Source organism: Oryzias latipes, chromosome 24, assembly GCF_002234675.1.
Source record: "Oryzias latipes chromosome 24, ASM223467v1".
NCBI classification, from domain to species: Eukaryota; Metazoa; Chordata; class Actinopteri; order Beloniformes; family Adrianichthyidae; genus Oryzias; species Oryzias latipes.
Genome location: NC_019882.2, coordinates 16,368,747 through 16,393,496, shown reverse-complemented (window position 1 = coordinate 16,393,496; position 24,750 = coordinate 16,368,747). Strand labels below are relative to the sequence as shown.

Below are 24,750 nucleotides of genomic sequence, written 5' to 3'. Positions count from 1 at the left end.
TATTTTATTTTTACTTTAGTTACTTTTGTGGTCAATTGTCAGTTATAGAAATTAGCTATTTAAGTCACTAACATGTTTCTTTAAATGGATTTACATTTTTTGTCAAGAAAATACAATACATATATAAAATGCATGTGTTAATACAGCTCCATAAAAGAAAGATATTGCATTACATTCCATCCATCCATCCATCCATCCATCCATCCATCCATCCATCCATCCATCCATCCATCCATCCATCCATCTTCTTTTTTTCATCTTTCTATATCTAAAGTCCAGAAAACATATTATGTATACACTCAAATGCCGGGCCTTAAAGTCTCACTCCATTCATCTTATAATCTATTGTCAATGTGTTCCCAGCGGTCTCTTAATTATGGTTCTTAGCCAAAAATTTAAAAAGTCTGTGTTGTTTCCTAGAACATAGTTTCTGCGAGAGGCAGGACTTCATTAGAAATTTGCTTCTGAGTTGTGGGCGGTGTGGAGCAACCCCACCCCCCTTCCCCTCTTATTTGCCTAGAGCGGGGAGCTTGTGGCTCACAGTGTATTTTCTACACCACACAGATGCTGTATTTTTTTCTTCTGCACCGGATTCACAATTAGCATAAAGAAATACTCAGAAATGCAATTTTAAGCTTATTTTCTTTATATATCTTTATATCCCTAATCATAAGAAAAATGCCACAACAACAAGTAAAAAACATCAAAAACCCAATTTTCATTGGAGTGGGTCTCTTTTCATCTGAAATGAACAGCAGATAACTAAAGGACTGTTTAATCTATGTTATCTTGATGGCAGTAACCATGTCCTGTGATTTAGAGAAACATCTTAAATGATTTTTAAACGTGACCCATGTGCTTTTGCAGGTAAAGACACTCATGTTCATTATTTTGTCTCCACTCAGCTTCAGCTCAGACTGTGTCCTTCTACAACAAAGATGAAACTGGGGAGATCCAGAAGGTCACATTTGACGATAAGCGAGTGAAGATGATCTTCCATGGAAGCTTCCATAAGGTAAGCCAACTTTGAATGTCAAGGGTTTTCACAAAGACTTAATATATCATTTTGCTTAGAGGTGGATTTCCCTACAGGAAAGGTTCCAAACGCAATCCTCCAATCTGTGGTACTGCTTAGAATCAGAGAAGACAAAGAACAAAGTTAGACATCAAACGTGCCTTTAGTAGCTGACTTTTTTGGTCAGAGGTGTGAAACATCAAAGAAACCGCTGTTCTTTGTTCTTCTTTGACATCCCTGAGATCATGCAGGCACTGCAGATGCCTCAGATTCCAAATGTGGTTTATATTTGAGACCAAACATCTCACATGCAACGGCAGAGCTTGGGTTATGGCAGTTCACACAGATGGTCATGTGCAGGTTGTAAAAGGCCTCACCACAAGAACTGCTTTTTATTGATCATGTGCAGTCCAAAACACCTCAGTTAATCCATAGATAAATGGCTTTGCTGTTGAGACAGGAGAAAAGGTGGACATGTGAGTATCAGTGTTGATGGAGATGCTTCCATCTTCAAATTAGTTTTAACCTTCACGTTTATCCCAGATTTTGACCGTTGATGAACCCCATAATCGGGTAAATTTTAAAGTTATTTGAAAACCAAACATTTATAAGTTAAAATCTAAGAACTTTTTTTTAAAGGGCCTATTTTCTTTTCTTAACCCTTTCAGAGTAAACTATGTCCATATTTATGATAATATATTACTTTATTATTAGTAAGACGACTCCATCTCAGAGCCACTGGCTTTTACTCATGGTGGGTGCCGCCCATTTCATGACGTCAACCTAAAATCAGCTTGGGGTGTCAGCACCCGAGCGTTTAGCCTATGAAAACAAACAACATACAAACTTTTGCAAAGATGGATGTACAAATTGTGCACATAAAAGGAAAGCGTTTTTGCCAATCACTTCAAGCTCTGCAGAGAAGGTGGGCATGTGTGTGTTAAACTAAGAGTGATGCTGGCAGCACAGACTCTTCCTGGGAGGGGCTGTTTTTCTCATGATGGAGGACATTTGTGAAGAGAACTAGGCTCAAACTGGATTTCTGAGTATTTCTTGATTGAAATCACAGTGAATCATGAGCAGACGAATAAAAAGCCTTTTGAAAAAGCTTGTAGATGAGACCGGCCACAGTCGACAGGCCACAATCTGATGCATCCACTTCCAGATGACTAGATTCATGTCTGTCTTCATTTTCCTCATCTGAGCTGGTATCTGGCTCCAAAAGCTGAATAGCTCCAATATTGCTTGCCATTTTTGTTAGGTGCTAGGTTGGGGATGGAAGAGGCTATAAGCTAGCGGGAGAGGGTGTAAACAGATCTGGTGATAGGAAGTGGGGGTGGGCTTGGTCTTGGTTTACTGAAATCCTGCTGCTATGCAGAAACTATGTCTGACATAGATTTCTTGGCTTTGGCTGAAAATGGCAAAAAACATAATTAAAAGAACACAGGGAATGCTTTAAAATAGATCCAAAGAAGATTAGAGAAGGACTTTAAAGGCTAACTTTTAAAATCCAGGAGGACTTTAACACCCCTTTCATCAAAGAACCCACTAGCAGATAGCACTGACAGCTACCCACATATACTTGCTGATACCGTGTGCTGCTTTGCATACAAATCCCTTTTGTCACATGTCAACATGTGTGATTTTCTTTCCTTTTTTTTCCTGATAAAATAAATGGACCAAGCAGCTGCATGTTATGGCTGGTGGATGGTTGCTTTTAACAGCAGGAGGATAGTTCTTAAGAAAACAGCAACAATTAAGCTACATATTTAAAAACTTGTGTACATTTCTGAACTTATTACTTCTTATTTAATACAAAATCTAATACTAATAATTGAAATTCAATAGTTTTTGAAGACCTTCACAGAGTTCCTCAGTTCATCTCACTTCTATTTTCTTTAAAAATGAATAAAGACTTGATGGTAGCATGAGTTTAGATGGGAATAAAAGCTCCTGTTAGGTAAAAGCTAGCAGCAGTAGCTGGATGAAGTAGATTTTATCATCACAAGTCTTTTCCACTCACTTATGCTGCGTCAGCTCTGGCTGGATCGCTAACATTTTTCCACAGATAAGTTTCACAGCAGACATCAATCTGCCAGCTCTCCTGTAGATACCTGAAGTCGTTTGGAACGTCTCCGTGGTCCAATGGGACCCAACAAAGCTTACGTGAGCGAAGATGTGCTTCTATAATCGGCTAATTCGAGGGTTCTGCATCTGCCTCAGAGTGCGGGATTAACCGTGCTGCCAGGAGCTGTAACTCAAAGCATCAAAAACTAGAAAAAAGAATTTTAAATCCCTTTTTTTTTTCTTACAGATGGAACATTCTTTGATCAAAACAAAAAAATACAAAGGTCTTGTCTGAATAAAAAATAGTATCTTAAATCAGACTTTTTACCACTAATTTAAACCAAGTCACAGAGAACACAATTATATAACATTTAGTAAAACAGTCAGATGTGTTCTGTGAGATGAAATAAAAAAAATTCCAAGCAAATAGATCAAAGCAAATGGACATTGGACATTTTCAGACATTCGTTTTCTTTATTTACACTGTCCCTTATAATTTAGTCCTGGACTTTTAACTTTTTCTGGCTAAAGGATTGGAAAGTTGATCGATCAAACTCCACGAAAAGTTGTGATCAGATGTTTAAACCAGGAAGTTTGAAGTTTGAAGAGGTACATTCTCTGCATATGTCGGTATGCATGGCAAAGGTTCAGTTTAAGCTTCTGTTATCCATCCATAAACACAAAACTGTATCCTGCTAACCCAGGGAGGGTTAAAACCCTCCATCTATGCTGAGGCCATGTTTGACCCTCCTGTGCAAAAGGCTGTCGGTAGAACATCAGATGCCCTACAGGTCCTGTCTAAGAGGAGACAGGTCCAATCTCCTTTTAATTTTAAGGTTCTATAGAAAGGATTTTAGAAAGTCTAACTTATTTTACCAGTAATAAATAGGTAATAAATTAACTATTTCAGCTTTTCAGTGGTGTTTTTGGTCATGATCTGTCCTATCAGTCACTTCAGGTTCATGTTGATCCTTCACAGCTGTTTTCATTTCTGTTAATTGTCTTCAGTGAGTAAAGGTGTATGGTTTTCAGTTCTACCTTGTCAGGTCATCTGCTTTATCTGCTATTTATCTACTTTTGGTTTCTCCGCGGTTTTTGTCCTCATTAGGACTTGCCGCAAGGACAGATGCGGTAGTTCAGAAAACCCGTAATACAAGAAAATGGGTTTGATAGAATAATGGGGGATTTTGTACCAGCGTTTTTCTTGTATCTCTAATAGGAATGTATTGATGTTAATACAAAAAAAACAGAGGGCACTGGGGCACTTTTTATTACGAGGCAAAAAGGGCAGTTACTATGAAAGCTCGTGCCTGAAGTTGAGGGGCTAGTAAAGGTGAAATAGGTGAAACACAGGTGCGCCATTTGGATTTTTCATTTTTTCCTTAGACCCTGTGCACTGTGGAAGGAGCGCTTTAGTGCTGTTCAAGGGATAAGTGTTGGCTCCTTGTGTGCAATCTGTCTGTTAGAAATGAAGAAATCGGTGTAGTTTGTGTGGGAATGATATGCCCATCCTATGGACACCTTAGTATCTCCTACACACCCCATGCATGCAGCATTTATGTGTGGTCTGTAGCTTACTAACGACTAGAATGTGGCATAAGGGCATCGTATGACAGCACCTCCCATACGTCATGGGTCTGTGTAACTTACATTAGCCATACAAATACTTAACGATAAACCTACCACACTTTTGACAATGGTGCATTCCATTTTCATGGTGTCCCCTAAGGTGGCCGCACAAGCCTCAAGGGAAGTGGAAGACACACCTGCACTCCCCTTAAGATGCAGCTGCTCCTGTCTGTTGTCTGGGTCCTACATGGGCCCTACATGGGCCCAGACAACCCAAAAACCTGCAGCACCCATGCAGGTCAACCTCAGAATGGGTGCATGTGCCTAAGACCTTAGGTGTTACAAGCTAAATATGCTGTTTTACTGACAACCTTTTACTTTTTTTTAAGACTTTTAAAGTTTTCTAAGAGTATAATGAAGTAACTAAATAATTAACATTCACAGTAAAAAGAGGATCTGATTCCATGTTGCTCAGATCAAGTGAGACCCACACACTGCAGTCTGAAAAATTCTTGCTGACTTCATAAAACCTGCATAGCATTCGTTTAGAAGTGTGAATGGAAACACTGTGGATCTTCCCTCCCTGCAGAGTTCTGGACGCTTCCGTGTCTCTGCGGTCTGTCAAACATCTGTCTGTGTTTCTGACTGACCATGTAGTGAGCTGCAGCTGTCGGGAGGAGAGACATGGCCTCAAACTTGGAGTGTGTGCAGTGGCAGTTTCTGTGTGCCTCACCACAAAACCATGACATAAGGCGATGTGGAAAATAGTAGTCAATAGTAATACACTGTGTAGTATTTTGAAGAGTTTTATTCTTAAGAGGCAAAAGATGTCCAATCATTAGAAGGGAAATAAGAATTTTACTATTCATTTCTAGCTCAAACTGCTGACTCTATGTAGAAATAAAACATGGACTCCAATTGGAAATAAAGTTTGCTTTAATTTTTCCTTGATTAATCATTTTATTATCTGAAACATCTGACCTGATTTCAGGGAAGCAACCATTTTCACATCCTCTGATCATCCCCGCTGTGATTTTCATCTTATGCACCATGTCTAAGAAACAATACTACCCAACTGACTGGAGATTTTTTAGTATTTCCAGATGTGTCAGGTTTGCAATGCAGCAAGAATTTCCATACAGTTCACAGTTGGATCCAGTTATGCTCTGCTCTTTGCAGCAGTACGGCCTTTGCAACTAAACTCCTCAGAATGAATGAAGAAGTTGTTCTGGTTTTAACTCACTTGCATTCTTGCAGTGTTTAAACAAACAGAACTACAGTTTTTCCAAACAAACCTTCAGTGTTTTTAACATAAACTCATAATTCGCAGACTTTAAAAAACAGAAAACAGATCCAGGACTCAGAACAGAGAAAGTACAAATTAAAGATGTGCTTCCTTGTTTAATTTCCTCTGCACAGCTCCACATCATGGTTTCATCTACAAGCGTGAAACTCAACGTTGACTGCCAAGAGGTGGCAGAGAAGACGATCAAGGCTGCTGGGAACACGTCCAGCGACGGCTACCAAGTTCTGGGGAAAATGTCCAAGACAATTGGATCCAAGGGAGAATCTTCAACTGTAAGTCAACCATGACCCCCCAAACGTCATTTTCATTCAACTCATTATTATTTGTTTAAACTCATTTTGTGGGGTAAGGCATACAAAGAAAGTATACGGTCAATGGTTCCTTTTCCCCACACAAGAGATTGCAGCTATTGGACTTCAAGCTTGGTTTGTAATAGTTTCCAGAATTGTTATAATGAGAATGGGCAGCAGATCTTTCAGGTTTCTTTTCCTTCGGAAAGAGCTGGTAGTTTTTTTCCGAAACATTTGCTTTACATTTCAATAAAAGCCTGTTAGATTTGCATGTTTTTATTTTTATTTTATTTGAGTCACTTGCTAAGATCTTATGTTGTTCCCAATCTATGGGAAATGCTCTTTGAATTAAGTTTAGTTCATTTTAAAGAGCCAGCTAAGGTCTTTTTTTGTTTGTTTTGTGGATGTGGCTGTTTTTTTCTCTGCTGTGCATTAATATTTAAGTCTAAACACAGTCAAGGAGACTTTGCAGGTTTAAAATAACTGAAGTTATCAGCAATGCTTTGTCATTTATGTCTGCATGTAGAGAGGTTGTCATCTGCTTTGTTTTCCCTCCCACTCCAGTCTTCTGGGCTGAATTCTTCTGCGGTTCCTGTTTGTGCTTTGGGAATAGTAGGAAGTACATCACAGACATTTGTCCAACATGTCTTCATGCTTTCCTTTTCCCCTCCTCCACAGTTCCAGCTTCAGATGTTCGACATTGTATGCAGCTTAGCCTGGACCAGCAGGGACAGATGTTGTGACCTCCCATCCATGGTAGGGAGGCACTTAGTTTCCATAATCCACTGAACGCAAAACTGCGAAATCCTCTTTACCATTTGTAGATCTCAGCTCACAGCAGCACAGATGACAAACGGAAAACGTATCTGTAGCTTGAAAAGAGTTCAAAGAGTCCTAATGAAGAAAGTCAGGATAAGTTTGATTTCTCTGATTAGAAATGTGCTTTCAATATATACTGCATGAGCGTTCATCTGTTCATAGGGATCCAAAAGCCTATTACTTTCATCTGGGGTTTGAACTACAGACGGTAAATCAGATGAGGTGAAGATGCAAACATTATATCCACTGACAGCATATAGCTTCATTTAAAAGTAATCCTCCAACTATACTAACACAGATGTGTGTTTTTCTCTGTCAGTATGTCCTCGACTTTCAGCCCTAGCAGAAGATCAAAGTCAGCATTTGTAATCAGTGTCAAAGCAGAGAAAATACACACAGTTTAGATTGTGTTCGACCTGAAAATGAGCCAGATAGGAAGAGAGTGTTAGAGAGGAAGAGAGTGTAATAATGCAAAGCACAGGTGACAATCAGAACTCACTATCTGCAGTTTCTGTCCTATTTAATAGACATTTATATTTTTTAAAAGCTGTTTTTAATCTGTGACTTTGTCTCTGCTGTGCCTCACAGAATCAACAGTAGGAAGTGCAGGAGATGGAGTTTGTCAGAAATTCTGTTAGTAGGACTTTAAACCTTTACTTTGTTATGTAAACTATATGGGAGTGTTTTTGACCAACTTAGAAATCTGCAACTGTTCATATTACCAGATCATTGATAGAAGACTAGTGAAGTTTTATTAACCTTTAATTTATGTATTAAAAAATCCTTAGAATCATGTTAAAACTACTCACAGCTTATCAGTTTCAAACATTTAAACACAAGGTAGCATGGATTCTGGCATGCTTCAGTATGAAGGTTTTTCACTTCCTGTTAACAGAATCTGCAGAACAAATTAAGGCTACACGGAGCACGCATGAAGAAACACAGTGGAAAAATGTTTGGCTCCAGAGGATTACTATCTCATATCCTGCATAAAAAACATATCAAGGCTTTCCTCACATAAGTTATTGAAATAAAAAAGCGTGCTGCACACTACAGCTCCATAGATGATATTTGAAAACTTGGCAACAAAAGTTCAGGTTTGAAACTCTCAGCTTTCAACTTTAGGTTTTAGGTTTAAAATCTTCTTTTTATTTTTTTTTATAAAGACCTATATGGCAGATTATAGTTTACTCTTCACGATTTAAAAAGAAAAAAAGGAAAAAAACAAACATAAAAAAAGAACAAAAGCTAGAAGACATTAGGGAAGCATAAAGGAGTCTTTCTCTCACAATAAAGTAAGTGTAGATGTTGTAAGTCTGTCCACATGTTTCTTATTGTTCTCTCTGTTGGTGGAGTGTTTCCAGTCAATGTCAGTTGAAGGAATTCCAGGTCCGGACTCTGTTCTTTGTCTCCCAAATAAAGTTGTACCAGTATGCAATGTCCAGTGGCAAACAACTTTGGGAGATTCAATTACCTCAAATGACTTTATTTCCATTTCAGCATCCACCCTTTGGATTTGTTCACACTGTCTTTTCCTTGATCAAGCTTTATGCTTCTTTCTTTGGCAGAGGGATGAGCTAAAGTGTCCTTCCCTTCCCAATGCCTGCACCTGCACCTCTGAGGCTAAAGGGGAACCGGGTCCTCAGGGACCAGTGGTAAGTCGAAAAGTCAAAACTGTACTTCGGATGCTTCTTATACTGTAAAAATTGGCTAATTTTTGGTGAATATTATGTGTAGAGTCCATACAATGCAACAACACTTCAGTATTTTTGTGTATGGTCGTGTCCAAATTCTCTCACTACTTAGTTCCCTATGGAGTTCGCCATTTTCTATTGGAAAGTCTGAATCTATAATTTCACAAAAAAAAATAGACCAAAATGCATTGCATTTGAACAATTTACATTTAAAAAAATAGTTCTTTAAATGTACTTTTTTATAAATCATTCCAGTTTTCATCACAGGGACACGGTGGATTCATAAATAGTCTTGGTAAAAGGTTCAAATGTATTCAAGTTTTACTTTGGCAAATGGTTGATGTCGTATTTGTTGCTAAAAAACAAAATTGTGAGCGTAATGTCGGAGTTGCAGTAAAATCCAGGGTATTGGATACTCCAGTATTTTAGGGCATGACTCTTGTGGCAAACTTTTTGGCTTGTGGGCCTCAAAAGGTTCTAAAATTTGACCGAATAGTCAGACCAGCAACGGATGTAGTTTCCCCAAAAGGGAGTAGTGAGTTATATAGCCTACATCTAATTTGAGCGTTAATTGTCTTTCCTTCTTCAGGAGACTCATTGAAAATGTGAGTACTGTATTTTCTACACTATAGGGCGCACTGGATTATAAGGCGAACAGTCAATGAATGATTAATTTTCCAACTTATATCATGCTGTATATGAGGTGCACCAAACTATAAGACGCCGCATAAAGTAAAACAAAAGTCCATCAGTTATCAAGACTTTCCTGCATTCACATTAACTGTAGAACTTTTTTGTAACACGCTGCATGTTGAAAGTGTTAGCTCTACAAAACCTGTAACTCCCAACCTTGTCTGTAACACAAAAAACAGACCGATACCACTAAAGCAAACGTTAATGTGACAACACTGACTCCCAACCTTTTTAGTAACACTTAAAAAAACGCACTCCGACACTGCTGCAAGTTATCCGTGTTAGCATATTCACAATAAGACCCAAGGAAACATTTTGACAGAGTGCAGTGTAACTCTCAAAATCGCTTCGACAACTGTAAGCACAACCACAATTAACCCATAAAATTAATAGACTTTCCCTGCACAATAAGCTAAATCTGTTATTTTCTCTCTCATGGATTATTGGCTTTAACATTCATACCTAATACTTATGTTTTTTCCTTTAAGTCAAATGGCCTCAGTAATTCCTGGAAGCAAAGTCTGAACACTGTGTACTTGGTGTTCTTTTTGAGCAGTATGGACGTTAATTTGTCTTGATGGACAGTTAGAAGTTGAGACCTTCATAGAAGAAAGTTTAGAAGCATAAACAACGGAGTATGTCATCTTATCTCTAAAGAACATCAGTGCAGTCAGAAGGTCACAGAGAGGCTGTGGGTTCATCCATCAGCTGTCATTTTGGTACCACAGTCACCCCCCCCCCCCCCTCTCTATGCTAGAGTTTTTTATGAAGCCCTGTGAAAAGGTTTCATGAGGTGAATGTGCTTCCCTGTGCAAACCTCTACCTTGTGAAGCACAGAGCGTATAAATAACCCCAGAGAGAGAAGGGAAGCGTCAGCTCATCAATTGATAGTGATGACACAATGGAAAAGTTGTTCATTGGTAACAAAAGTGCATTACACAACTCAGAAAAGCTGCTTTAACAAGCCAAATGTCTTCCAGTCACTGTCTCAGCGTCACAGTCTGTAGTGGTGGGAGATATGCCTAGACTTTTGAAGTTCAAGAGACAGTGTCCAGAAGTTGTCGATTTCCACAATAGTCATGCTCACAGTCACTGAAGTGTTCTGCTGTGGTGTGGCAGTGATGCCTACTTTCCAGAAAACTGCTACTTACTGGAAGGAACTGTCTGTCTCGCATATGACAGCCATAACAAATGGTGCCCCCCTTCTGTTTCATATGAAAACAAAAACCTGGCATTAGAGATTTTAGCTGTATATATTTCATGTTTTCTTTTTAATATGTATTTACATTTATCATTTTTCCTGTTTTAATATAACTATCGGTCCCTCCTCAGGGCGCCCCTGGCAACAAAGGTCCCCGAGGGGAAAGAGGAGAGCCCGGTACTGCTGTAAGTGCTTTAAGGAAAGCCTATTTATCCATCTATCATTCTAAAATCTGCTACTACTGTGTAAAGACCAGTGAAATCTTCCCCTGATAATAATCATTTAAAGAACTTGATTGTAAAAGGTACATCTGATCTTCCTAATGTAAATTGTTCTCATCTCCTTTCTTTCTGTTTTCCAAGATTGCTACAGTAGCAGAAGCCAAGACAGTTTAGATTAGTAACAACCTCCCAATGTCTAAAAATACTCCTTATTTTACATTCTGTCAATGATTCACAGGGGCCGACAGGTCCTCGGGGAGATAACGGACCACCCGGGCCCATGGGTCTGCCTGGGCCTCAAGGACCCATCGGCATGTCAATTCCAGGAGAGGCTGTACGTCTGTAAACATACACAGACACACACACACACACCCACACACCATAGTGGGGATTATTTTGCAATTCATCATGGATGAATTTTACAGACTGGGGAGTGATTCCGGCAGAGACTCACATTCTTTCAAGTACGAGTGGAAGAAAAAAAATAACAGCACAAAGACCTGAAAGCTTACTTTTACTGGCTGCCATTAATCACTGACTTGAACTGGAGCTGAAAGGTTTTTCAAACCAATCACAGCTTGAGCAAATGAATGTTTTTTCTGCTACTATTACCTGATAAATGTATATTAAGTTTTAATACAAGTATGAGAAGAGATTGAAACTGCTCTCATTACTTTACTTTGGTTCCAAAAATCCAAAGTTTCTCATCTTTTTAAAAGCGATCAGAACAACAACCTGAAAAAATAAATATGTGGATGAATATTTTTAACTCACACCTCCAAAGCCTGACTTTTACTTCATGTAGAACAAAAGGCAGCACTATAGGCAAGTGAAGGGGCCATGTCCTCTGAATAATGTTTCAGTGGGACAAGCAAAGAAGTGCTAAGTGATATGTAAAAGTACCAGAAAGCATTTACTGCTGCTGTAAATGTGAACGTGCTAGTCTAAAGTTATATAACTACCACAGCCTCCCACCAGCCTGGACCACATAAGGGTCTTATCAAGGAGGAAATCCTTTAGACATCAATAGTAAAACTTCAGTGTAGCGGCTCTGGGCTTATGAGCCGCTACAGAGGCTGCGGCAGGTCCTGTTTGCGACGCGCTCCACAAAAAACTATGACCAAGAAATCCACTTTGTTTGTGTGTCGTGATTTATTCCGCTTCATCGTTGCCACAGATGACACTTATGATACGATCCATCAAAGCAGAGTTCATAATCATGTATAGAAGCGGTCCAGTAAAAAATACTGGGCCCTGTGCACCCTCTCTGTATCAAACAAACAAACAAAACTTACAAAGGTGAAAGGTGCGCCTAAATGACGTCTTAACTAATCACGTGACCAAAAAAGGGAATTACAAACAAACATGATAATGGCGACTACATTCAGTGTTAAAACTTTAGTGTTAGCCATCTGAATTTCAAGCATTCAAAACAAAAACACAATAGAAGACAAAAGATATATATATATATATATATATATATATATATATATATATATATATATATATATATATATATATATATATATATATATATATATATATATATATATATATATATATATACACACACACATACATACATAGATATATCAAACATGGGATAATTAGTCATGATTTGATCAGAACAAAAGACAAAATAAAAGAAAGCTGCACATCCAAGTATATTCGATCACATGTAAATGATGCCATTATAATTACTCTTTATTTAAAAATAAACATATTATCCTTATAGATACAATATATGACACTTTGAATCCATTAAATGTGAAGGTTATCAAACTGTTTAATTAATTTCTTGAAAAGGATTGGAAACAAGTGAACTAATCCCACCCCTATTAAGCTTTACTCAATCTTTTTTTTTTACATAGTTATAATAACAATAGTTATTAAATCATCTGCAAATGTTAGAGACTCTTCCACTCCCCTCCTCAGTCTGGTGCATGAAGAGCCGATTATTATTATTATGCACAATAATTCATGTATCTAATTACTTATTTGTTTGTTTGATCCAATATCTATTGAGATGTAATTGTACTATCATTTGTCTTTTTTGTTGTTGTTTTTTTTTTTATACTCCGTTCCACCCTTAGTTATGTGTATAACTAAGCTATGTTTCCACCTATAGGGGCGTCCCGGACCAAAAGGAGACCCTGGTGATTCCGGTATGCCAGGACAAAAGGTAAATCCTAAATTCATATTTAAAGCAGGAAATGAGGATAGTCCAAATCACAACTACCATTCTGGCTTCTGTCCACAACACCAGATCAACCAGATGCTTTTCATGCTCAAAAGAATTCAGAAAAAAAGAGCCCAATCTATCTCTGCCTCAACCCTCTGAATAGTTCTTTTAAATTTCTGTGCAGAAAAAGCCAAGAATAAGTCATTTTGATTAACAGCACTCTCCAAATAACAGCCAATAGTAAATCCCCTAGTTGAAATCTTTTTTTCCATCTTTTAATATATGAGGAGCTTGAGGAAATGAGTGACACCTTAACTCTGTTGGCACAAAAGAAAGAAGAGTCTGAGTGCCTTCTGGAACAGAAGGAAATATTGAGTTGTGATTATTCTGTGGTGTTTATATTTTTCTCTGGAATCAAGTGTCTATCTGTAAAATAAGAGGTGGAAATGACAGGCAGCCAGAATTTTATCTGTTTACAGAAGCTTTGCTGTCTGGGTGGAAGAAAACATTTTGTGCTGATTCATTAGCTGGATGGCAAAGACAGTGGAAAAAAAAGAAGATACTAAGGAAACATTCATGAACTGTGTTTGTTGAACGTTACGCAACATGGCACCGGCCTTATCTATTTAATTACCAAATAGTTGGATAGTTTATGAATTAAGTGTGTGGTGAGCACTTAAACTTAAATTACCTGACAGAAGGATGAATGGTAGCATCCAATGTTTGAAGTCCTCTTCTTTTTCTGAGACTCTGCAGCCACATGTCGCCCTTTTACTCTGGTTAAAGGAAAATAAAAGGGTTTTATTTTTAAAATTGAATATTTAACTCATTTGCAAAAAGTGAATGACAAGATAAACTATAAAATTTTGACCGATTTTTGTGTGCCATGTTCCTCAGAAAATTAATTGGAGGTCAGTAAGCAGAACCAGAATTAAGGCACATTACATTATAAGGCAGATTTTCTAGGGGAACTATTTTGTTATTACTTTTACATTACTTTAACGAGGGTGCTAAAATAACACACATTTCAGCTGAATCTGAATGTCAGAAAAAAACGAAAAAGAATTGCACCATTTTTTAATATTCTAACTTAATCTCTAACATAGTGCGCAACATCTGCCTTTTTTCTGTGTGGAAAAACCGTATTATTGTTTCCACAAAACAAAGAGAAAATGTGGATTAAAATTGTTTTTATTGATGTATTTATTTGGGCCTAATAATGCTGTTATGACCCTCTCAGCTGCACACTTTAACAAGGCAACCTGAGTGAGTTTCACCCTGGCCTAGTGATAAAGTACAACCCTAGGTCATTTCAACAGTTTTTTGAAGAACTTCCTGAAGAGCAGTTAGGCTGTCTGGAAAAATAAAAGTAAAGCGATGCCACCTACTGAGATTTTACTCATCTAATCTCCGGGAAATGTTTGAGTTAAACACCAGTCCGTTAACAGCCTGGAACATTTTACCTCCCTCCTCACTATAGTGTTTTTCCTCCGACATGACGTCGGGATCCACGCAGTGTCACACTGCTGCTCATTCATAACAAGGCTGATTAATCAGCTCTTCATTTTGGGAAAACAAACCCGCTGAGTAAAGCTCCATGTGGACTACAGGACATGCAGGTGACTATGTTGAAGCAGATGCTATAGCAACATGCATTTAATGACTTGCAGACCATGGTTTGTAATGGCCAATAAAACAGATCTGGAATATATTATTTTCCTTGTAAATCTTGTGCCAAGGCTTCAAAGACCACAAGGACTGACAATAAAAAGGACTGAGCAGACATTCTGTGCAAATGAGCACAAAAAAGGGGGATTGGTTGTTCAGTGTGCGCAAATTCTGCACTAAAGAAAGCATTTCAAGTTTGTTATTGTAAAAAGAATTAAGTCTGCTACACATGAGGTGACTTCAGGTGTTTTCTTTCAAACTTGCAGGGTCCTCAAGGCCCTCCCGGTGCTGTCGGCCCTGTCGGAGCACCTGGAGTCAGGGTAAGCGCAGACAGGCTGCTTTTAATGACAACCAGGCAGCCTGGACTTTTAAACATGAACACCGTCAATCCTGTGTCTTCAGATCTGATTTTGTATTTCTAGGGTCCCCCAGGAAAGGAAGGACCTTCTGGACCCAGAGGACCCATGGGGCCCATGGTAAGGCTTTCATGGTCTGAATCATGAAGGAGTTGGAAGGGAGAGAGACTTAACCAAGCACCATAGCTTTTAAATTAGTTGATTTAGGGTAACATTTTCATATTTCAGTAAATATCAAACAGTCATGGATCCTTGGAAATTACCTTTTTTGTTTCATTACAGGGACCTCCAGGATCTCCAGGAATACCAGGCCCAGCAGGAAACCCTGGAAATCCAGGCGACACCGGTCCTCCTGTAAGTGTAATTGCCATCTTTGCAGCTTTGCATGTCCACGCGGTGACATGACCTGTGCGATATTTATGAACTTTGTGTTTCTTTCTGGTTTCAGGGTCTCGTTGGTCAAAAGGGAGATAGAGGGGAGCGAGTGAGTGATCCTGAACACAAATTTTGATCCACAGATGATTTGTTTAAAGATTATCCACTGGCTGTTCAAAGCATAGTGATGTAATTATTTATTTAAGATCAAAACCGATAAAATATAACTTGAATAACTTACTTAACTAACTTGAAAATATAACTAACTATGATCTTAGTGGGTCTAAAATTTATGAGGGGAAAACAAAACGCCACAGAACTATAAGATGTATATGTCCAATTGTGATCTATAAATCAAAATATCACACTGATGTGGCCTTGAGTGTACTGACACATAACGATGAGACGCTAATGGCTGCTGTTGAGTTGCTAGTGTCAATAAAGAATAGAAGAATAGTTTCTTCCAAACCAGGAGATGAAAGTCTAAAATAAAAAAATGCAGGAAAAAAATAATCCTAAACGCCAAATTTGACTGTCTTTATTATATGAAACTGTTCGCTCTCATTCTTTCAGAAACGTCCAGAAACAAAGATTAACATTTTCCTGTTGCACATAGGGCGACTTTGCTCCTCAAAACATGATGAGATCCATCGCCAGACAAGTTTGCTCACAGCTTGTCAGTGGTAAGAGCTGGATGTTTCTCAGCTTCGTTTTGCTTCTACCTGCTATTTACATACGTGTCCTTTAGTAGATGTTTTATGTTCTCCGCTGCTGTTTTAGATCAAATGGGTCGTGTCAACACGTTACTGAACCAGATTCCCAACGGAGCGTACCGCAGCAACAACCCAGGACCCCCAGGGCCTGCTGGACCTCCTGGAAGGCAAGGAGCCCCTGGAGAACCAGGCTCAGCAGGAAGAAACGGGTTCCCAGGAAGCCCAGGTTTACCTGGTCGGCAAGGAGAGAGAGGTACAATCCTAACATGTCTCTGAGTTTAGAAAGAAGCTGATGTTATAAAAAAACACACATAAAACACATTTTTTAAGTATTTATATAATCTTAATAAATTACTGCACGTTGGGAAATTGACTGAGAGCACAAACAAACTCTGATGATCCATGTCTCACTTTAAAGCTTTGGGTTGTTCAGGTAGAAAACAAGATTTTTTATGCATTGTAAAAAAGAAAAAAAATGTTTGTTTCTGTCAATGACATCATTCCCATTCTGCAAACCTTTAGGACCTTCTGGGGAGAAGGGTGAACGAGGACTTTCAGGAGTTGGTCAGAAAGGATCGAGGGGGCCTCCAGGTGTGTCTAAAATCTGAAACGAACTCAAAGATCATTGTATTCTAATGCTGAAGATCCCATTTTGGTGATTTAAAAAAAAAAGACAAACATAAAAATGAACGTGCCTAACTCAGGTAATTTTTTTATTATTTATTCCACACCTAATGGTGCAGGTCTATTGATCATCACATCATCTTTTTTCATCGGCCAAAAGGTTTATTCTTCAACTTTTTCTGAAAGCACTTGGTGTCTTTACAGATGGTTGCTACTGTCATGAGAGAAAACAACCACATCCATACATAATATAGGGGTTCTCTCCATCCATGGGGATCAAAGATCTTTTAAAATGTTATTTCAACATTTAGCTGTCCAATCAGATCCCATTTAAAATCTCTTATATTGGCAGCTGTATCCGTGTTGGCTCTCACTGCGGTGACCAATTTATAGTGTCTTGGGCTGAAACATTAGGATGCTGTGTGAACCTTAGCCAATATGCACGCAAATCTCTGAGAAAGTAAAAGGTCACTTTGGAAACAAAGGAAGTGAAGACTCAGTCAAGGGGGGGGTTCATTCACAACACATGGTGACAGCGAGGAGGAAGACAGTTGGCCAGAAAAAGTATCAAGCTGGCTCTTACCAAGTCTAGACAGAATGAGTTGTTGGATGAGGGTGTGCGGAGGAGGCGAAATCCTACTTCCCCCCCCCCCCCCCCCCCCCCCCCCCTCAGAGTCTTTTTTTTTATGTCAGTGTTCCAAATATTATGCCCAAAATCGTCAGTAGCAACCAAGAAGACTTTTAAAAAACGAATGTTTCCAGCTGCAGCTGTAATGATAACAGAGCTATAATTATCATCTCAGTTGAAAGACCATAAAACACTGTCTGGACCTTTTTTTGGTACTTCAGGCACCATTCTATAATAAATTTGTACAAATTCATCAAATTGCACAAGGAAAGAAAAATGGCTTAGCAGTTTTCTGTAGCTGGAAAAAGCAAACCATAAAGAGGATCACTAAGCTTCATTAGATGTAAAAACAAACATTAGTAAAGTGAAAACCCTTTATTGCCTCAAATATCAAGCAATGAAGAACAATAAAATGAATATAGTTTAAGAAAAGTTAATAAAAGCGAACTATAAACCTTTAACATCAATTTTTAAAAGGACATTTTACAGTTTGAGTCTTTAGAAAAGAAGGATAGGATTTCAAATGTGCTTAAATCTAAAGTTATATATGAATCTAGGATAATTTCCCCTCACTCAAACACAAAATACACTGCAAATGTTAACATGTTTTCTTTCACAGGTCCCCCAGGAGAGAGCAGGACGGGACCTCCAGGACCTCCAGGCTCTTCTGGAGCCCGTGGACCCCCTGGACGTCCAGGCTATGCTGGGGTCCGTGGGCCTCCAGGACCCCCAGGATACTGCGACTCCTCTCAGTGTGTTGGCATTCCTTACAACGGGCAGGGCTACATAGGTGTGTAAAAGAGCTTCCGAACACAACTGTTTCTGAGATAAACTCATACTTACAAGTCAGACATTTAAGGAAGCGCATGTTTTCTGTCGTCGCTGGAGTCAGACAAAAAATCCTTGTTTAGCATCAGTGAATACTAGTGATGCTGCAAACTCAGGTTTTCAAAGTTTTTTTCAAATATCTGCCTGTTGAGAAAGACTTTGTTTTCAACTTAGTAAATGGTACTGCATGTAATGTATCAATGCAGTGCATGTTTCTTGCACTTTACGACAAAAAGTTCCCTGCTTTTTTAAAACATTTAAATTCAGTTCTGTTATGGTATTTAAAATCCCCAGAATTAAGGAGCTGAGATATGGAACACTGAACGTCTGGAGAAAGACTCCTTAAAAGGGTGTCTTTCAGGACTGATTTGAAGTTTATCTTTAACCTAACATCTGCTTAGCTTTCTGTTGTGGCAACAACAGACTTAAAAGACAAGCAGGAGGTTTCCTGTAACTGACGCATCCTGTGAATTTGGATACTGATTTTTACAAGATGTACAATTTCTGCAAAGTGGGGGGGGGGGAACACAGCTGAAAAGTCTGACACTCTTCTGAAGGAGATTCAGTGTAATCAGATCACCCAGAACACATGTTGGCACCTGAACAGAGTTTTAGACACTGTTTATCAGCTTGATTGAGTTAAATCAGGGTCAAATTAAAGATATCCACAAGTTTTATGAACTTTACCAACAGATACATGAACCAAAAGTTAACAATTATAATTGAAGAAGTTAATAATTAATAATTGCATAAATATATGTATATATATGTATATATATATATATATATATATATATATATATATATATATATATATACACATATATATTAAAAATGCTGCATTGGTGTCAGCAAAGATTAGAAACATTTGTGTCGTATAGTCACTTGTTAGAAAATTATTAACTTGTGGTTCATGTATCTGTTTGTAATCTGTTGTTCATCAGATTGTTAAATTAGTTTAAAAATATTAAGCCAAATGCCAAAACTTTAAGACGGAAAAAAAGTGGACGCATGCAAAAGCACTAAGGGACGAAGTCCCTGTATGTGCGTGTGCTGCTGTGATCGACTCTTCCTCCATGACTAAGTTCAAATTAGTTTAGTGCAAATCTGTGCTACAGGTGGAAAAAGAGTTACATCTGCATCAAAAATGACCTTCAGACAGGAGGAGGTCTATCGGGTCGAATTTGGATCATTTTAAAGTAAATGAAAAACCAGATGACAAATTTGAACTTAAAAAACTTTGGGAAAGCTTTATCCCTACTGTACATGAGAAGAGTGATGACACAGACGCTGTTTTGAAGCAGAAATGATGTTACCATAACCTCTAGCCCCCAATGTCAATCATGTCCAATGTGTTTCAAAGCCCCCCCAAAATAAAATTAGGCTCAGTAGTGAAAGCAAAAAAGTCTGAATTGAAACTGTAAATTGAGGAGAGAAACAAAAAAATGAAAGTTGAAAAGAAAAAAGAGCAGATGTTACAATTTTCTATTTATTTAATTGGTAACAGTTTTGGGTTTAAAGCTTTTATATGTCATTGTTCAAATTTTTTTCTTTACATTTTCAGTATTATCTTTCAGTTTACAATGTGTACTTTTGAGATGAAAACTTCTCTCAAATTTACAATAATATGGTCTTTCGTTCACTTTAAGCTGATCCTGACCTGATTTGACCTCATAGAGGTCATTTTAACATGTCAACACTTTAATTTCACCATGACTTGATCATTGAACAGACAGAGGATATTTATATGTAGGTAACCATCCCCAAAACCCTCAGAAAGACCTCATCTGACTCTGGTTGACACAGGAATGAATGCATTTCCCAAATGTCTGCACAGAACCATAAGGGGGGTGATAATGCATGTATGAACCCTACAGAAATTCATTTATCTGAAAATGGTAGAAGTTATTGATTCTTTGTCATGCTTTGACCTGACTGACTCCCATCTTGTTTGGGCTGTTTCAGGTTGACCATAGTAGACTTTTAATGCCGCCTGTGCTGCTTTCACTGACTTCCTGAAAAACAAAAGGGCCTATAACTGAAACCACTGCTCACATGCTTTAGAGCTGTTATAAAGGATAACTGCCAGAGGAAACAATTAACAAACTGTGCTGAAAACCAACACAACAACAAAACAGGGGGAACTGGTACTAACAACTTCTCACAACCACTGCAACACAACATTAGCAGCTGTGATAGCACGGACGTGTTCAGTGTTTGCATCTTGAAGCAAGAGACCGAGCAAAGGAGGATGAGCCAAACAACAAATAGCCCACACAAATACTAACACAAGGTGGATTAACAGAAAAAGTGTGGTACTACAACAACAACAGGTCTCCAAGGACATGTAGATAAACTAATGTGTGCCCTGTTGTGTCAATCAAGTCTATATGCACTTATTAATATCTTTAGCTTTGAAGCTCAGGCTGTGCAAGTAACACCTGCTGCTTGATGAATGCTGACAAAAACGACACTTTTTAAATTCTAATCCTGGTTCGACCGTGTGTCTTCTGACCGCAAGAGCATCATGTGTGACATCTTTCCTCTGAACTGCATGTGCTTGCTTTAAAGTACTAAAAGCCTCCAGTCCAGCAGCCGAGCTCTATACATTCATGCAGAAATGTGCTCTTGTTGTATTTTGTGATTGTGTCTGTGAAAAATTACAGTGTTGGTAATTTTTGCGAGGTGACGTCACCTCACTTTGTTGTCAGACTAATACCTGAACTTCCAATGCCAAAAAAAAGGAATATGACTATGTACTGGCATATCTATCAAGGGGTGTGTCCATTGGAGGCCCTAAATTACCAGATGTAACATGTTTCACTGGATATGACAGCTGATTGGGTCGTAAATTATGTCTCAGAATGGGATTAAAAAAACACAAATGAGAAAGACAGACATTGTTCATTTAGAAGAAAGAATGAGTGATTTTTTTGAACTAAACTTGAAGAAGGTTGCATGCATGCAACTAAATACGTTTAAAAAAATGGATTCACTTAAATAAATGTGCAACAGATCCACATTTGACTGTCTGAAGACGGACCAGGTGACACTACAGTGTGCACTAGTGACTTTCTAACATGTTGGGAATACCTGGACAAGAAACAATCGTATTAGATCTTAAGTGAAGTACATATTCCCTCTGCCTGAGTAGCAGGATTTCACAAATTATTAAAAAAATAAAATAAAAACAACCATGTCTGAAACATCAAAAAAAGCTGTTTTAATGCAGAATTTGAACAAGTTTGATCAGCTTTAAAGTTAAAATGATAAACATTTGATTTCAATTGCAGAAAGCCCCCAGTGGTCAATTGACGAACTGCATTAAACATTTGTGCCATTTTTAAATAAGCTTCAATATGGAAGCTAATTTTAGTTAAAGGCAAAAATGTGTTAGTTTGTCATACATTTTAATGCAGGTATGGTGAGGAGGTGTACTCAACGTAAATTAAAAAGGAAGTTGTTATATCCAATCATCTTTGTCCTCTTACTGCGGTTTCCATGGCCACACCCCTGCAGTATACTAATACCTGTGTCAATGCTTTGTGTCAGTCAGTGGCAAATTATTAGCTAACCCCTTCTGATTCATGCTGAGACAGTCTGACGGGACTTTTGCCACTTTGCTCTCAAATGGCCCAAACACTATCTCTGAGCAGGCACCAGGGTGGTCCCAGCCAGCGAGCAAGACCAGCTGCTGCAAAACCAACGCCGCAAGAGGTCGCTACCAAGAAAGACATCAAACACGCTAGCATCATAGGACAAGCCTCTTTTTTTATCCATTTGTTGTTGGAATTATACACTATACGAATTACAGTTTTTACAATGTTTGAAAAAACCTGTTAAATGCCTCAAAGCACATGTGAATATTCCTATTAATTGTAGGTGAATGGTTTGGATGCACAGTGGGAGGGAAGAAATGTTGGGATAAAATGTAGAAAATGGGGAGAGAAAAAAAGAATCCATAAAATAAAATAAAAAAAAAAACTGTGGGATTTACACTTTTCTACTTTTGGTCTTTGCCTTCAACATATTTGCCTCTAAAGTGTTTGACTAAATCTGTGGAACAATGCACTCCTTATGAGAAACTTAGCAAATGTAGCATGGGGCAGTTTAGGTTTGGTGTCAGGACATCAAAAAAGGATTGATACGTCTTTTTTCTTTTTATCTATTTCAATCAGATCGTAACTTTTTCTATTCAGTCTTGTTATCTTAAGGAGGTTCACATTCATTATAAAACTGCTTTGATCGTGTATCTCTACTCATGATATTTATCAGTTTTCCTGTATTCTGTCCCAGCTAGTTTTCCCAAAGGTGGAATTGCATGTCTATGGTGTAATTTAGTACTTTTTTTTTTGCTACATTTACTCTTCTCTTTCTTCTCAGTCTCATATGCAGTTAAAACCTGTGTGCAACACTATAAGAGTGGTATTGCTGTGCTTTTGTTTGAACTGCAGATTGTGAATTCCACGGCTTGATTTTCTTATTTATTTCTGAAAACAGAAGAGGCATTTTTCAATAAAACTACTGAAAATCTACACCACTGCCTCTCTTCTTGCCTCTAATGCACTCAGTGGCGGAGCTAGAACATTTTATATGGGGTGGTGGGAGGGGGGCAGAAACCTTTGGAGGGGTGGCAAATGAAAACATCAGAGTGGAAGGCCATAACGAATTAGAGGATCTAAAACACGTATTTGAAACAGTTTTATTATCGTCATTAATAAGAAAACAGGTCTTTTAGATAAGGTGCTCTTTCGAATGCTTAAAGATGCTTGTATTGATGATTTCTTAACCCCTTGACACCTGAATTTAATTCATATTGTGAAAAAAAAGTTTTTGTCTTCAGTAAAATTGTCAATTTGACAAGAGCACAAAAAATGAACGACCCTGGGAGTATTACAGGCAGGCAGCTCGAGCATTGCGTTTACCTGGTTACTCCTTCCTGCCGGCGGTTCAGCCTAATTAATTCACCTGTTCAGCCTCCTACTTAAGTTCCACATGGGCGGTCAAAACCCTCTTCATCCTTTTCCGCGAGCTCTGCGTTCGTCGCCCCACCCTCCACCACGGCTTCCACCTGTGAGCTCTGTTAAGGGTACTTTATACCCAAAGTTTTCTATGGAGATTTTCGTTTTATGTATCTAAACGGACCCTTATACCAAACTAACAGAAATATGGAATAAATCTTCTTTATTGCATGAGTTGTCTGACTGAAATAGACATAATTTTAGGTTTGTCGCTAATCTGCAAACAAGCATCTACTGGATGATTAAACACACCAGCATAAAGAGAGTTTCATTAATGCAACACATTTATTTCTATTTTTACCCCTAATGACTGACGAAACTAATAAACCATGAACTAAAAAACGAAAACTCAGTGTAAACGTCCTTTCAATGCAGAAAGTGTGCATTAATTTAGTCTAACTGTGAAAAGCAGTAAAGCAATTGCTGTTGTGTGGACACAGATGAATGTTGCACTCTCCACTATTTCATTGGGAAAATCTTCCGCGTTGACGCTCATTTACCTCTACTGGTTTGTGTCCCTCAGCATCTGAGTGGACTTCCTGTGCAGGAATGACCTTGGCGGCATCTCAGCGGTTCTTCCTCCTAAACTGATTTTCAACAGATAGGCGGAGCTGCTGGTTTCCTTCTTGCAGCTTCAGCATTAGTGGGTTATAATGTACATGATGCGTCTCATCAGAGTCTTCATCACTTCTGATTTCGTCACCTAGTTTAGAAAAAAAAAGTCTTTTTAGAGAAAGAGCAGCATTTTCATCTGTCCAATGTGCTTACACAGTTACATTTATAAAGATCACAAACAAAACCTGAAACTCTGCAGGCAACTCGAGCATTGCGTTTACCTGGTAACTCCTTCCTGCGGGCAGTTCAGCCTAATTTATTCACCTGTTCAGCATCATACTTAAGTTCCACGTGTGTGCTTCAAATCATCTTCATCCATTTCCGCAAGCCCTGTGTTCGTCGCCCCACCCTCCTCCCCGGCTTCCACCTGTGAGCTCTGTTAAGGGTAGTTTATACCCAAAGTTTTCTATGGAGATCTTCGTTTTATGTATCTGAACGGAGCCTTATGCCAGACTAAAAGAAATATGGAATAAATCTTCTGCCAAACTAAAAGAAATATGGAACATATTTTCTTTACTGCATGAGTTGTCTGACTGAAATACTAAAATGACAATAATCTGTGGAAGAGCAGTTTCTAAACAAAATACAGAGTGTTGAACGCCGTGTAAAATACAGGGCCACATTGTTTGTACCCTGCAGTCACACCAAACCAAAATTATCAAATATCTTTAAGAAATATTAATCCTAAGTGCTTCACTGCTTCGTGGTACTAAAAAAATGTAATCATAAGGTATTTACATATATTAATCTTTGCAAAAGTTAACTTAGATTTTTGCAAGATTGCCGGCCAAAAAAAGGCAATCCAGATGGAGTTTGTACCCATAGGAAGGTACGCCACTTCTGACCCTTCCTGTGAGAAAGTAAT

The 24,750-nt window shown here is 38.3% G+C and overlaps 1 protein-coding gene across 4 annotated transcripts in view; it reads left to right on the top strand.

The window, feature by feature from the left end:
* Nucleotides 1-22,784, top strand: part of LOC101172377 (collagen alpha-1(XII) chain) — a 96,824-nt gene extending 74,040 nt beyond the window's left edge. For 3 of the 4 annotated variants that reach the window (XM_023952715.1, XM_023952714.1, XM_023952717.1), the window contains 16 exons: nt 906-1,015; nt 6,071-6,229; nt 6,926-7,003; nt 8,635-8,721; nt 10,786-10,839; nt 11,114-11,209; nt 13,004-13,057; nt 14,992-15,045; nt 15,148-15,201; nt 15,364-15,435; nt 15,530-15,565; nt 16,073-16,139; nt 16,237-16,422; nt 16,692-16,760; nt 18,041-18,211; nt 21,906-22,784. In XM_023952715.1, coding sequence (XP_023808483.1) covers nt 906-1,015; nt 6,071-6,229; nt 6,926-7,003; nt 8,635-8,721; nt 10,786-10,839; nt 11,114-11,209; nt 13,004-13,057; nt 14,992-15,045; nt 15,148-15,201; nt 15,364-15,435; nt 15,530-15,565; nt 16,073-16,139; nt 16,237-16,422; nt 16,692-16,760; nt 18,041-18,211; nt 21,906-22,006 — 1,448 coding nt within the window. In that variant the 3' untranslated portion in view covers nt 22,007-22,784. Of the gene's footprint in view, nt 1-905; nt 1,016-6,070; nt 6,230-6,925; nt 7,004-8,634; nt 8,722-10,785; nt 10,840-11,113; nt 11,210-13,003; nt 13,058-14,991; nt 15,046-15,147; nt 15,202-15,363; nt 15,436-15,529; nt 15,566-16,072; nt 16,140-16,236; nt 16,423-16,691; nt 16,761-18,040; nt 18,212-20,214 lie in introns of all 4 variants that reach the window. The other variant, XM_023952716.1, reaches the window with a different exon arrangement.
* Nucleotides 22,785-24,750: the final 1,966 nt, after the last annotated feature.